The 15287-nt window shown below is 45.7% G+C and overlaps 1 protein-coding gene across 1 annotated transcript in view; it reads left to right on the forward strand.

Annotated features, from left to right (window-relative positions):
- LOC134983890 (zinc finger protein 585A-like) overlaps window positions 1-15287 on the forward strand; it is a 46971-nt gene that overhangs the window by 626 nt on the left and 31058 nt on the right. Inside the window, exons 2-5 of the mRNA XM_063949499.1 lie at window positions 595-626; window positions 5225-5303; window positions 5423-5520; window positions 5679-6174. Of these exons, the coding sequence (XP_063805569.1) occupies window positions 5270-5303; window positions 5423-5520; window positions 5679-6174 (628 nt within the window). The 5' untranslated portion in view covers window positions 595-626; window positions 5225-5269. The remainder of the gene's footprint in view (window positions 1-594; window positions 627-5224; window positions 5304-5422; window positions 5521-5678; window positions 6175-15287) is intronic.

Consider the following 15287-nt stretch of genomic DNA (forward strand, 5'->3'; position numbering starts at 1 on the left):
AGCGTCCTAAGGTGTCCTGTTGTTGTTGTTATTGTTGTTATTATTATTATTATTATTATACAGCGGGAGCAGCATGTGGTGTCCTGTTATTATTATACAGGTGGAGCAGCCTGTGGAGTCTTGTTATTATTATACAGAGGGAGCGGCCTGTGGTGTCCTGTTATTATTATACAGAGGGAGCGGCCTGTGGTGTCCTGTTATTATTATACAGAGGGAGCAGCCTGTGGTGTCCTGTTGTTATTATTATTATTATACAGGGGGAGCGGCCTAAGGAGTCCTGTTGTTGTTGTTGTTATTATTATTATACAGTGACATCACATATCTATAGTAATAATACAGGGACATGACTGGGGAGGTGAGGGGAACTGGGAGTGTCACAGTGACATCACATATCTATAGTAATGTAACCCCTTTTTTACCTGGGGGTACAGTGTATATGTGCAATGTGCCTCCACCCAAGCTATTCAGAGCCCAATACTCTAATCGCTTAGGAAATAACCTACCCCTGTAGTGGTCGCCTATAACATTAGTATGTGATGTAACCAGATAGGACTATGCACATTTACCTATCGTACCTTTCCTTTGTGATTTCAGGCTCTTCCACAGATAAGGAGACAGTTCCACCCGTAAGTATACTAGTTTTATATGTAAGAAGTTATAGGCCACCCTATACAGTTATATCATATAATACTCATACCATGAACCGTTCTACTAATATATCCCGCCTATACAAAATAATATACCCCACCTGTACATAATATACTCCACCTATACATAATAATATACCCCACCTATACATAATAATATACCCCTCCTATACATAATAATATACCCCTCCTATACATAATAATATACCCCACCTATACATAATAATATACCCCACCTATACATAATAATATACCCCACCGATACATAATAATATACCCCACCTATACATAATAATATACCCCACCTATACATAATAATATACCCCACCTATACATAATATACCCCACCTATACATAATAATATACCCCACCTATACATAATAATATACTCCACCTATACATAATAATATACCCCACCTATACATAATAATATACCCCACCTATACATAATAATATACCCCACCTACACATAATAATATACCCCACCTATACATAATAATATACCCCACCTATACATAATAATATACCCCACCTATACATAATAATATACCCCACCGATACATAATAATATACCCCACCTATACATAATAATATACCCCACCTATACATAATAATATACCCCACCGATACATAATAATATACCCCACCTATACATAATAATATACTCCACCTATACATAATAATATACCCTACCTATACATAATAATATACCCCACCTATACATAATAATATATCCACCTATACATAATTATATACCCCACCTATACATAATAATATACCCCACCTATACATAATAATATACCCCACCTATACATAATAATATACTCCACCTATACATAATAATATACCCCACCTGTACATAATAATATACCCCACCTGTACATAATAATATATCCCACCTATACATAATAATATACCCCACCTACACATAATAATATACCCCACCTACACATAATAATATACCCCACCTATACATAATAATATACCCCACCTATACATAATAATATACCCCTCCTATACATAATAATATACCCCTCCTATACATAATAATATACCCCTCCTATACATAATAATATACCCCACCTATACATAATAATATACCCCACCTATACACAATAATATACCCCACCTATACATAATAATATACCCCACCTATACATAAGGTAATGCATGCAATACAAACAATACGATTCCATAAGAAAGTTGTGGGGCTGTGTTTGATAAACCACCCGGGTTCTCTTACTATAATCGTGCACGGTTGGGGCCCTTTCATGTCTGTGTATAAGAAGTACTCTGGGTTATATGGGTATCCACTTGGAGCAATTGTCCTCACGATTGTTGAGCAATCCCTACTTCACGGCAATGAATAGCATGGTTTCCATGGAAGATCTAATTGTAGCGCTCCTAGACAACCTGAAACAGGAAGGTAGTACGTGGAGCTCTCCACCCTGGAATCCCTGACACCCGTGGTCTACTCGTTACATATAGTGGGGTGATGATCTGTGTTACCTGTCCCAGTATAAGCATAGCCCCACTGTAGATCCGTGGGGGTGGCTCCAGAACATACAGAAGTCCTGGTTATTGGCACCTGTCTCTGATAGGTGAGGGGTGCTTAGTCTTCCTAGTGTATAATTTCCAAGTTTAGGTGACCCTGCGCCCTCTCCGAGCTGCTTTCATCATTATACACCACCGCACTCTTTATGACTGGTACCCGGCTGGTCATTATCTAATGGATATGGAGTCTCTAGAGGTGCTATTTATACTCCTCAGATCCACCGATGCTGCTGGTCCCTGTGCTACTGTGCTGGGGGCTGGTACTTTAATAGTTAAAGGATGATAGGGGAGTATGCAGATTAGCAGTATTTATATGGGGGCATCCTGCACTTACAATGATAGTGTGCCCGGTCTGGACCTCCCCCCGACTCCGCCTCCACCAACAACCGGGCTCTTCCTGTCTTCCTGCGGGTTGGATGGGATGAGGGGCACAGCTCTGCCTCGGGGGGAGGGGTGGGGACTGTCTGCTACTGCTGAACTCCTGGTAGCTGCTGCCCGAACTGCGATCTCCTTCCATGTACTAGCCTGCCCCGCCAGCGCTCCGCCTCCCAGCACTCTCCGTGACAACCAGGCACCGGGACGTCCCTGCTCGGCGTCCACCAGGGGAAATTAACACACTGCTTGTCACCCGCAGCGGGAGACATCCAATTCCTTTCCCCCACAGGGGCTCTCTCACTCGCCTTCCTGTAATCTCCCTTGTCTCAGCCGCCAGCCTTTTTCTCTCCCCTTAGTCAGCCCACCAACAAAACTGCCACTACACGCGCCCAGTGACCTCTCTCAGCACACGGGACCTCTGGAAGCTTCTCCACGATCTCCCCCCGCGCACTGCACGCTTACCAGAGTCCCCTCACCTTCAGCAGGCACAGAATAATAACATGCATAAACACTATACATTATTGGATCACTAGAAAGATCCAAGTTATTATCACATATATGGTATACATCAGTTGGCAGCATATCTATTACCTTATAGATCTACACATTCATTAATTGATTTGCCCCCTCATAGTGTCCCAAGGCCTTCAGATCACTAGAGTACTACAGTAATAATACAGGGACATGACTGGGGAGGTGAGGGGACCGGGAGTGTCACAGTGATATCACTTATATCTATAGTAATAATACAGGGACATGACTGGGGAGGAGAGGGGATCTGGGAGCGTCACAATAACGTCACTTATATCTATAGTAATAATACAGGGACATGACTGGGGTCTGAGGAGACTTGGGAGTACAGTAGCACTGGGGATGTGTCTGGGTGAGGACTGGAGAGGTGACTGCTGGGAATGGGACATTATACAATAACACCGTTTGATGTGTCTGGGTGAGGACTGGAGAGGTGACTGCTGGGAATGGGGCATTATACAGTAACAGCAGGGGATGTGTCTGGGTGATGACTGGAGAGGTGATTGCTGGGAATGGTACATTATACAGTAACACCAGGGGATGTGTCTGGGTGATGAGTGGAGTGGTGACTGCTGGGAATGGTACATTATACAGTAACACCAGGGGATGTGTCTGGGTGATGACTGGAGAGGTGACTGCCGGGAATGGGGCATTATACAGTAACACCGGGGGATGTCTCTGGGTGATGACTGGAGAGGTGACTGCTGGGAATGGGACATTATACAGTAACACCAGGGGATGTGTCTGGGTGATGACTGGAGAGGTGACTGCTGGGAATGGGGCATTATACAGTAACACCAGGGGACGTGTCTGGGTGATGACTGGAGAGGTGACTGCTGGGAATGGGACATTATACAGTAACACCAGGGGATGTGTCTGGGTGATGACTGGAGAGGTGACTGCTGGGAATGGAGCATTATACAGTAACACCAGGGGATGTGTCTGGGTGATGACTGGAGAGGTGACTGCTGGAAAAGGGACATTATACAGTAACACCAGGGGATGTGTCCGGGTGATGACTGCTGGGAATGGGACATTATACAGTAACACCAGGGGATGTGTCCGGGTGATGACTGGAGAGGTGACTGCTGGGAATGGGACATTATACAGTAACACCAGGGGACGTGTCTGGGTGATGACTGGAGAGGTGACTGCTGGGAATGGGACATTATACAGTAACACCAGGGGATGTGTCTGGGTGATGACTTGAGAGGTGACTGCTGGGAATGGAGCATTATACAGTAACACCGGGTGACGTGTCTGGGTGATGACTGGAGAGGTGACTGCTGGGAATGGGACATTATACAGTAACACCAGGGGATGTGTCTGGGTGACGACTGAAGAGGTGACTGCTGGGAATGGGGCATTATACAGTAACACCAGGGGATGTGTCTGGGTGATGACTGGAGAGGTGACTGCTGGGAATGGGACATTATACAGTAACACCAGGGGATGTGTCCGGGTGATGACTGGAGAGGTGACTGCTGGAAAAGGGACATTATACAGTAACACCAGGGGATGTGTCCGGGTGATGACTGCTGGGAATGGGACATTATACAGTAACACCAGGGGATGTGTCCGGGTGATGACTGGAGAGGTGACTGCTGGGAATGGGACATTATACAGTAACACCAGGGGACATGTCTGGGTGATGACTGGAGAGGTGACTGCTGGGAATGGGACATTATACAGTAACACCAGGGGATGTGTCTGGGTGATGACTTGAGAGGTGACTGCTGGGAATGGAGCATTATACAGTAACACCGGGTGACGTGTCTGGGTGATGACTGGAGAGGTGACTGCTGGGAATGGGACATTATACAGTAACACCAGGGGATGTGTCTGGGTGACGACTGAAGAGGTGACTGCTGGGAATGGGGCATTATACAGTAACACCAGGGGATGTGTCTGGGTGATGACTGGAGAGGTGACTGCTGGGAATGGGACATTATACAGTAACACCAGGGGATGTGTCCGGGTGATGACTGGAGAGGTGACTGCTGGGAATGGGACATTATACAGTAACACCAGGGGCTGTGTCTGGGTGATGACTGTATCACTGTGTGTGTCTGGTGTCTATAAGGTATCAGGATGTCACTGTCTATGTCTCCATGCAGGAGGGGGAGTATATAGAGGAACACAGGGGTCTGTACAAGGACGTGATGATGGAGAATCACCGGCCCCTCACATCACTGGGTAAGAGGAGACTGTCATGTATTGTACAGGGGAGAGCAGGTATGGGGGCCCCCTATATACACACATCATCTGATAATCACATACATACACTGTACTCAGTCACTGTGTGTCTCCTACAGATGGACCCAGTAACAGAGATACCCCAGAGAGATGTCCCCGTCCTCTGTATTCCCAGGATTGTACAGAGGAGAATCACAGGACCCCACAGGAGGATCAGGTAGGTGGGATTTAGGGTATCATCCAATACACCAAAGTGACTGTCACTATATGATGTTTAGAGAAGCTGTGTGTCTTATAGTACACTGATATTATACTGTTTCACCTCAATTTAATCAAACAGTATGCAAATGCCATTGTATTTTTTGGGTTATTTAGGTAGAACGTCTTTCTCGTATAAAGGCAGAAGATATAAGGAGAGAAGAAGAGACGTATGTGACTGATATAAAGGCAGAAGATATAGATGGAGAAGAAGAGACGTATGTGACTGTTATAAAGGTAGAAGATGTAGAGGGAGAAGAAGAGATGTGTGTGACTGATATGAAGGCAGAAGATATAGAGGGAGAAGAAGAGACGTATGTGACTGATATAAAGGCAGAAGATATAGAGGGAGAAGAAGAGAAGTATGTGACTGATATGAAGGCAGAAGATATACAGAGGGAAGAAGAGAAGTATGTGACTGATATAAAGGCAGAAGATATAGAGGAAGAAGAAGAGACGTATGTGACTGATATGAAGGCAGAAGATATGGAGGGAGAAGAAGAGACGTATGTGACTGATATAAAGGCAGAAGATATAGATGGAGAAGAAGAGATGTATGTGAGGGGTGATCAGCAGTGTAAGGAGGAGGAGATCCCTACAGATATCAGCACAGGTGAGTAATAAACACTTATTACAGAAGTCACATATTCTCATTGCTCAGGCACTACAGCAATCTCTTATCCTACACCCTCCTCTGCCATCAGCCCTGTTCTCAATTGGGTGTTTATAACACAAGGCTATCCATGACAAACATCAGATGAAGAGAGTTATTACACACATCACTATACTGTTATTAAAAGTAACAAGCAGAAGTTTATTTTTAGGGATCATATATAAGTAGTAGTGTGTTTTTTGTGGAGCGTCTAATTTGTATGGGATCTAAATTTCTCAGTTTAGCAACCTTTTATTAAATAACCTTCATTTTGTTAGATGATGCAGGTATTAAATAACTCCTTGTATATAGTAGACCTATTTGGCCATTTGTGGTCAGGTTTACTATATCTTTACATTTAGCGTGGTGTAAAGGACAGAGTGTGATTCCTGATTAGTTAAAAAAACAAATACCAAATACAGAGCAACATCACCAAACAGGTAATTTCAACTTTAAACTTGTCATTTATTTTGTACTGTCTGGACATGGCTACTACTAACAGATGCACAGACATAATTCTTAAAGCTGTGTGTGCAAATGCTAGGAGCTTAGGAGACAAAATTCCAGAGCTAATTGTGATAATGACCAGGGATTACCTGGATATTGTGGCAATTACAGAGTCATGGTGCAATGAGAATCATGACTGGGACATAGCTATAGCAGGATACAATTTATTTAGGAAGGATAGAATGGTCAGTATAGGAGGAAGGGTAACCATGTATGTGGGGAAAAAGCATAAATGCTACTTCAATTAATACAAAACATTGAAGACAAATCTGAGGCCCTTTGGGTCACCACAGAAACCGTGGAGAAGGACATTATTCGCATTGGGGTGATCTGTAGACCACCTGGCCAGGGGCAGGATTTGGATAGGAATCTATTGTTGGACATCACTAAAATGGCTTTAAAGGGAGAAGTCATAATCATGGGAGACTTTAATTTAACTGATGCAAATTGGGAGGGGTCTTTTGCAAGTTCAGCTACAAGTGGCAAATTTCTATATTCCTTACAGGGAGCATCTCTCAATAAACAGCAGATATTTCCCTTCTGCATAGAAAAGCGGTCGGGAAAGAAAGAAGTAAACATCCTTTCTCTTTCATCCACTAGGGGACACTGGAGTCTTATACAGTAGGGGTGTGAAGCTTGCAACCGGAGGTGTGGCACAATCTAAAAATTAGCATTTTCTCCACAGCCGGCTCCTCCCCCTTCACATCCCTCAGTTTGAAAAATTGTGCCAAGGAGGTACAAGCACAAGAGGGGAGCTCCTCCTCCATTTCAGTACTGAGACTGAGTTACCCTAATGTAAAGGGGGACGAAAGTCTTCAGAATAGAGAGACAATGCATCTCTCCTCAGAAAATCCGGAGCGCAGAGTCAGCAGTGAGTACTGGTTGTGAAGGGGCCCTAGTTACAGTTACACTTACGGTAACCATAGCTTCTTCATGGATCCAGGAGGCAGTTTGACAGACTTCCTCCCACGAACCGCACACAACGCTGCTACCTTCTGGCTCTTAGCCCTGGGACTCAGCAGCGCAGCTTCCCCGCCGCTCCCTCCTTCCGCTGCCGCTGTGACAGAACAAACGGTCTAAATACTCCCTGGCCGGCTATACACTCCCGCTTCATGTCGGCTCCCCCGCTCGCCCCTCCTTCCTCTACAGACAGAGGGCTGAGGGAGACACAGCGCGGCTGTCAGCAGCAGCTTATACCGCCGCATCTTAAACACACAGTGGGGCGCTTGAAAAGAGCGTCCCCTCCCGCTGAAACTACATATCTCTCGCGGCTGCAGCCGCAGCTTCCCCTTCACTCACCGAGACCCGGGCTATATCCCCCGCTAGTACGAGGGCTTCTCATACGCTGCTGCCTTATAACTTAAGCCCTGGTAGGCTAGCAGCGCAGCTCCTCCGCCGCTTCCCTTTTATAGAGAGTAGAGGCTATTCCATTTGGGGGTTAGATGATGTTTGATGAGTTAGACAAGTGGATTTCGCAGGCAACTGCAGTAACATCTACCTTTCTACCTACTTCTTACTCGAGCACCACGTCACACGTTAGAGGAGGTTGCTCGGGACCAGTGTTTAAATTCATTCGATCGCTGTCGTACCGAGCCAGCAGAGGTTTTGTGGCAACAGACTCGTGGAACCAGAGGTAGAGGTCGTTCATAGTCGACACCAGAAAAGCAGAACAGACCTGCTGACAATCCCGTGGCATGACGGTTTTCCTGCTCACCTGGGGTCCCCCTTGGGGGGCGCAGAGTTGGAAGGTTTTCGGGACGCCTGGACCAAAACATCACCAGACGTCTGGGTCAACCAGATATTTCCCAGGGTTACAGGATAGTTACAAGAGCGTCCACACAGTCCATTTATTTGCAGCCCGAGGGCCTAGGTGCCCGTTGTGAGCAGGAGCGTTACAGGAGGCAACTTCAAAGACTCCTGCATACAAAGGGTTAAGTCGCCAGTCCCAGATCCTCAATGAGGAACGGGATTTTATTCAAAACTTTTGGTAGTGCAAAATACCTTCATATCCCGATTTGGACCCCTCACCAAGCTTACTTAAGATTTGCACCGGTGTGGGATCACTACCGAATCAGGGCCCTGCCATTCGGTCTATCATCAGCTCCAAGAATCTTTATAAAGATCATAGCAATAGTGGTGACAGGATTGAGACAGGGGTCACGATCATACCTTATCTAGACGATCTACTGATCAAGGCCTCATCTCAGAAACAGCTGATAAAGGATGCTCGGAAATCTCATCAATTTCTCATTCAACATGGGTGGATTGTGAACTTCCAGAAATCCAACCTCATGCCAACTCCACGGATTCAATTCCTCGGTCTCATCTTGGACACGATACAATTAAGAGTATTCCTACCAGAGAACTAGATCCAGGACCCACAGAGGTTAGTGGCTCAGGTACTAAGGACACAGATGGTTTCTCTACACCTCTGTGTGCTACTTCTCGAGAAGAGGGTGGCGTCATTCGCAGCTCTCCGGTGCGGAGGACTTTATTCCTGACGATTCCAGATTAAACTCATTGCTCAGGGAGCAGGTTCGCACTGGCTTCTACATCGAAGAATCCAGCATCCACCACGCATACGAACCTTCTTGATTTGGTGGTCGTTGCACAAGAATCTCGCAGCAGGCAAGAGATTCGGCATTTGGGATTGGAGGACCCTGACAACGGACGCCAGACTCAGAGATTGAAGTGCCGTCCTAGTGGAACAAATTCCTAACGGTTTGCAGATTCAAGATGGAATAAATCCAGTCAGTTATTGTGTGTTTAGAACATGGAGGGGTCATGGTATCCATGGACATAAAGGATGGACGTTACAGGAGAGCAGCCTACCCATAAACATTCTTGAACTGAGAGCAGTTTACAATGCACTTCTCTTAGCCGCAGACCTAGTCATGGGTCAACACTTAAAGATACAGTCGGACAATGTCACAATGACGGCTTACATAAACCATCAAGGAGGAACAAAGAACAGGATGGCGTTAAAGGAAGCCACAAAGATCTTGTTGTGGGCAGAAAGGCGAAACCTCATCCTCTCGGCAGTGTTCATTCCAGGTGTGGAAAACTGGGAAGCAGATTATCTCAGCCGCCAGGACATGCATCCGGGAGAGTAGTGCCTACATCCACGGATTTTTGACATGGTGGTGAGGAGATGGGGTCTACCTCAAGTCGATCTAATGGCGTCTCGGCAAAACCATCAGCTGCCCAGATATGTGTCCAGGCAAAAGTTCCAGCAGCAGAAGGAGTGGACGCATTCACAGGAGGGTTTACATTTTTCCACCTTTCCCACTCATACCCAGGGTTCTGAAATGGTTGAAATGAGAACGAGTGTGGTCAATTCTAATTGCACCAGATTGGCCCCACAGGAGTTGGTATTCAGACCTGCGAGGGTTACTAGTGGAAGATCCTTGATGGTTACCTCAGAGGGAGGACCTGCTATCTCAGGGATTGTTCCAACACCCAGCTACGTTTAACGGCGTCACTATTGAAACCCGGATCTTAAGAAACAGAGGGATACCAAGAACGGCCATTCCTACGATGTTTGCCGCTAGGAAGCCGGTCACAGCCATGCACTACTACAGGATTTATAAGAAGTGCATGGACTGGTGTCAAGAACGTAGTTGGAATTCGACGAACTTCCACTTATCCAGACTTCTACTCTTCCTTCAGGCCGGTCTAGATGTAGGACTGAGGCTGGGCTCTCTGAAGGTTCAAATTTCGGCTCTCTCCATCCTATTTCAACAAGCGGTTAGCACTCTTGTTAGAGGTTCAAACCTTTTTACAGGGGGTTCTGAGGATACAACCCCCTTTTTATCCTACCACTGCGCCATAGGACTTAAATTTTGGTGTTGGAATTTTTGAGATCTCCAACTTTTGAGCCGTTAGCAAGAACAGACCTGAAATATCTCTTTTGGAAAGTTACATTATTGCTTGCCTTGGTTTCAGCCAGGTGAGTTTCTGAGTTGGGAGCCTTATCGTGTAAGAGTCCTTTGAATGTTTCATGAGGATAGGGTAGAACTCCGTACAAGAGCAGGTTTCCTTCCTAAGGTTGGTTTCGGGGTTTCATGTAAACCAGCCAATTGTGGTCCCATCTTTTCAGGGTCTCACAGATGGGGAAGTGTCCTTGGATGTTGTCTGAGCTTTACGTGTATATGTACAAGTTACGTCGTCCTTTAGAAAGTTGGACCATTGTTTGTTCTTAAAAAGGGCTGGTCAGCATCTAAGCAGCCTTTGTCTAGATGGATTCGACTTGCCATTTGGCAAGCTTACATTTCCTGTGACAAACAGTTTCCGGTTCAGATGGGTGCTCATACCACCAGATCAGTGGGTGCGTCATGGGCAGCTGCCAGAGGTGTTTCCACTACTCAACTTTGCAGAGCGGTGATGTGGTCCTCAGCCCACACGTTCGCAAAATTTTACAAGGTTGATAACTTCGCGTCCGGAGACTCTATGTTTGGACGTTTTAGTTTTGCAGGCCACCGACAGCACTCCCTCCCTGGGGGATAACTTTAGGACGTCCCCTACTGTGTAGGACTCCAGTGTCCTCTAGTGGATGAAAGAGAAAAGAGGATTTTGGTACTTACCAATAAATCCATTTCTCTGAATCCTCTAGGGGACACTGGACGCCCACCTCGGTGCTGTCAACCTGCTGTGTTCAAGGTTCTTGTTCAAACAGTTTGTGCAAACAACGTTAGTTTTTCTGTTAAGAGTTTCTTGGATGCTGTTTGATATGTTGTGCGGGTCGGTTCCTCGCCATGTGCTATAGTATCATGTCCTGTTCTCTTGGTCAAATTTTCCAAACTGAGGGATGAGGGATGTGAAGGGGGAGGAGCCGTCTGTGCAGACAATGATCATTTTTAGATTGTGCCACACCTCCGGTTGCAAGCTTCACACCCCTACTGTATAAGACTCCAGTGTCCCCTAGGGGATTCAGAGAAATGGATTTATCGGTAAGTACCAAAATCCTCTTTTTTGGGAGCACTCTTGTTAACTTACTTACCTACCATACCTGGGCCCTCATTCCGAGTCGTTCGCTCGGTAAATTTCTTCGCATCGCAGCGATTTTCTGCTTAGTGCGCATTCGCAATATCCGCACTGCGACTGCGCCAAGTAATTTTGCTATGAAGAAAGTATTTTACTCACGGCTTTTTCTTCGCTCCGGCGATCGTAGTGTGATTGACAGGAAATGGGTGTTACTGGGCGGAAACAGGCCGTTTTATGGGCGTGTGGGAAAAAACGCTACCGTTTACGGAAAAAACGCGGGAGTGGCTGGAGAAACGGGGGAGTGTCTGGGCGAACGCTGGGTTTGTTTGTGACGTCAAACCAGGAACGACAAGCACTGAACTGATCGCAGATGCCGAGTAAGTCTGAAGCTACTCAGAAACTGCTACGAGGTGTGTAATCGCAATATTGCGAATACATCGTTCGCATTTTTACTATGCTAAGATTCACTCCCAGTAGGCGGCGGCTTAGCGTGTGCAATACTGCTAAAATCGCCTTGCGAGCGAACAACTCGGAATGACCACCATAGACAGGAAAACTATGTATATAGGAAACTATAGGTCAGTAAGACAATTCAGAAGAAACTATAGGTCAGTAAGACATTACAGAAGGAAACTAGGTCAGTAAGACAATACAGAAGGAAACTATAGGTCAGTAAGACAATACAGTAAGCCACGATACGTCAGCAAGACAATAAATAAGGAAAATATAGGTCAGTAAGACTACAGTAAGCCACGATACGTCAGTAAGACAATACAGTAAGGAACTATAGGTCAGCCAGACAATACAGAAGGAAACTATAGGTCAGTAAGACAATACAGAAGGAAACTATAGGTCAGTAAGACTACAGTAAGCTGCGATACGTCAGTAAAACAATACAGAAGGAAATTATAGGTCAGTAAGACTACAGTAAGCCACTATACATCAGTAAGACAATACAGTAAGAAACTATAGGTCAGTAAGACAATACATTAAGAAACTATGGGTCAGTAAGACAATACAGTAAGAAACTATAGGTCAGTAAGACAATACAGAAGAAACTAGTTCATTAAGACAATACAGAAGAAACTATAGGTCAGAAAGACAATACAGAAGGAAACTATAGGTCAGTAAGACAATACAGAAGGAAACTATAGGTCAGTAAGACTACAGTAAGCTGCGATACGTCAGTAAGACAATACAGAAGGAAACTATAGGTCAGTAAGACTACAGTAAGCTGCGATACGTCAGTAAGACAATACAGAAGGAAACTATAGGTCAGTAAGACTACAGTAAGCCACTATACATCAGTAAGACAATACAGTAAGAAACTTTAGGTCAGTAAGACAATACAGTAAGAAACTATAGGTCAGTACGACAATACAGAAGAAACTATAGGTCAGTAAGACAATACAGAAGAAACTATAGGTCAGTAAGACAATACAGAAGGAAACTATAGGTCAGTAAGACATTACAGAAGGAAACTATAGGTCAGTAAAACAATACAGAAGGAAACTATAGGTCAGTAAGACAATGCAGTAAGAAACTAGTGCCCTCATTCCGAGTTGTTCGCTCGCTAGCTGCTTTTAGCAGCATTGCACACGCTAGGCCGCCGCCCTCTGGGAGTGTATCTTAGCTTAGCAGAATTGCGAACAAAAGATTAGCAGTTCTGCTATTAAGTATTGTTAGGGTCTCCTGCCCTGTGCTGCCACGTCATCATGGCAACAGGGAGACAAGTGCTAGTGGAGTAACCTGAGCGCAGCTGATACTCCGGTTCGGGTCTTTTGCTGTGCAGTGGTTATAGGCTCTGTGCACGGCAGGGGATCCGGTGCTGGTTTTTGTGCTCACAGTCTGTGAGGTCTGAGTGGGGCGTGGACAGCACCTACTTTATAAGGCCTCTTTTCAGGGTAAGCAGATGCTGCTGAATCTTTGTTGGTTAGTCAGTTCATGAAAGTTAGCCAGTACTGTGTAGCTTTGTATTTGTTTGTTGCTTACTGCAAATAGGCCTGGGGATTTGGTATTACACTCTGCCAATCCAGACCTAGCAGTAAGACTGGAGTCAGTCGTGTAGCTTGCTGGTGTTCTGTTACCACTCTGTGAACTTAGCAAGTTTGCGGCTGTATTCTAAGACTTGCCTGTCTAATCCTGTCTCACTGTGCTAGGTGTCAGGGGTCAGTTTAGTGGCAGTAAGCTAAAACCTGTGCACTGCAAGTGAGAAATAGGATTGTGGAGACTCTCCTTGTGTCTATCATTCCATCTCTGACCAAGGAGTTTACTGCCACACCCGTTGGTAACCCTTTAGGGTTTTGCTGTTGCCCTTAGCAACAGCATTTCGGGTTCTCTACGTATTAAAACACAACATCTTGCTTTTTCCATCTGTGCAGTTCTAATACAAGGGAGATACCCAGTTCCTTAGCCTCTGGGCTTCTCTGTTCACTTTGTGTGTATTTTGTTACCCTATTACCTCCTGTGTACGTTATGTCATATTCCCCAGTTTGTCTGTAAGTCCATTTGTTTTGCATAACAGTTCAAACACCAGTACTTTCCTGCAGGCACTGGTGTGCATAACATATTCAGCAGCCTAATACTCCTGTTGAAATTTTGTGGGAATATGGAGCATACCCCTCAAAATACGTTGCAACAGGTGGTCGATCAGGTGCAGGTCCTGACTCGACAATTTAATGATTTGTCCATTAAAATGCACACCTCCCAGGCTGCTGGCGGAGCTCCCGCAGCAGCAGCACCTGCAGGGGTTAAGGAGCCGAAAGTAAATCTCCCGGATCGTTTTTCTGGAGATCGCTCGCAGTTCTTTTCTTTCAAGGAGAGCTGCAAGCTATACTTCCGGCTTAGGCCTCAGTCTTCTGGGTCGGAGATTCAGCGGGTGGGCATAGTGATTTCCTTGCTACAAGGAGACCCACAGGTCTGGGCATATGGGTTGCAGCCTGACTGTCCGTCGCTTAAAAGTGTTGATGCTTTTTTTACGGCACTGGGCTTGTTGTATGATGACCCTGACAAGACGGCCTCAGCCGAGGCTCAGATTTCGATCCTTAAGCAAGGGCGAAGGCCAGTTGAGGTTTACTGTACGGAGTTTCGGAGGTTGGCCCATGATACCCAGTGGAATGACCCAGCCCTGAGACACCAGTACCGAAGAGGTCTTTCTAACCAGATAAAGGACCAACTGGTACAATATCCCTTGCCTGATAGCTTGGATCAGCTCATGCAGTTATCCATCCGGGTGGATAGACGGCTGAGAGAGCGTAGGCTTGAAAGGGAGACTGAGATTTCCTTCCTTCCCAAGGGAACCTCAGACTCTGAGGAATTTTCTGAGGAGTCTATGCAGATTGGGGCTACCCGCCTCTCCTCGCGTGAGAAGACGCGGAGGAGACAGCAGGGGTTGTGTTTGTACTGTGGGAATAAAGGTCATGTGGTAGTATCATGCCCAGAAAAGCCGGAAAACTTCAGGGCCTGAGGGTGATGGGAAATATCCTGTCAGGCCAGAAGTCAGAATTTCCCAAGAAGACTTTTATCATTCCGGTGACCTTGAAGATCCTCGGTCAAACTGTCAAGACTGAGGCCTTTGTGGACAG

Source organism: Pseudophryne corroboree, assembly GCF_028390025.1.
Source record: "Pseudophryne corroboree isolate aPseCor3 chromosome 3 unlocalized genomic scaffold, aPseCor3.hap2 SUPER_3_unloc_28, whole genome shotgun sequence".
In the NCBI taxonomy this organism is placed as follows: domain Eukaryota; kingdom Metazoa; phylum Chordata; class Amphibia; order Anura; family Myobatrachidae; genus Pseudophryne; species Pseudophryne corroboree.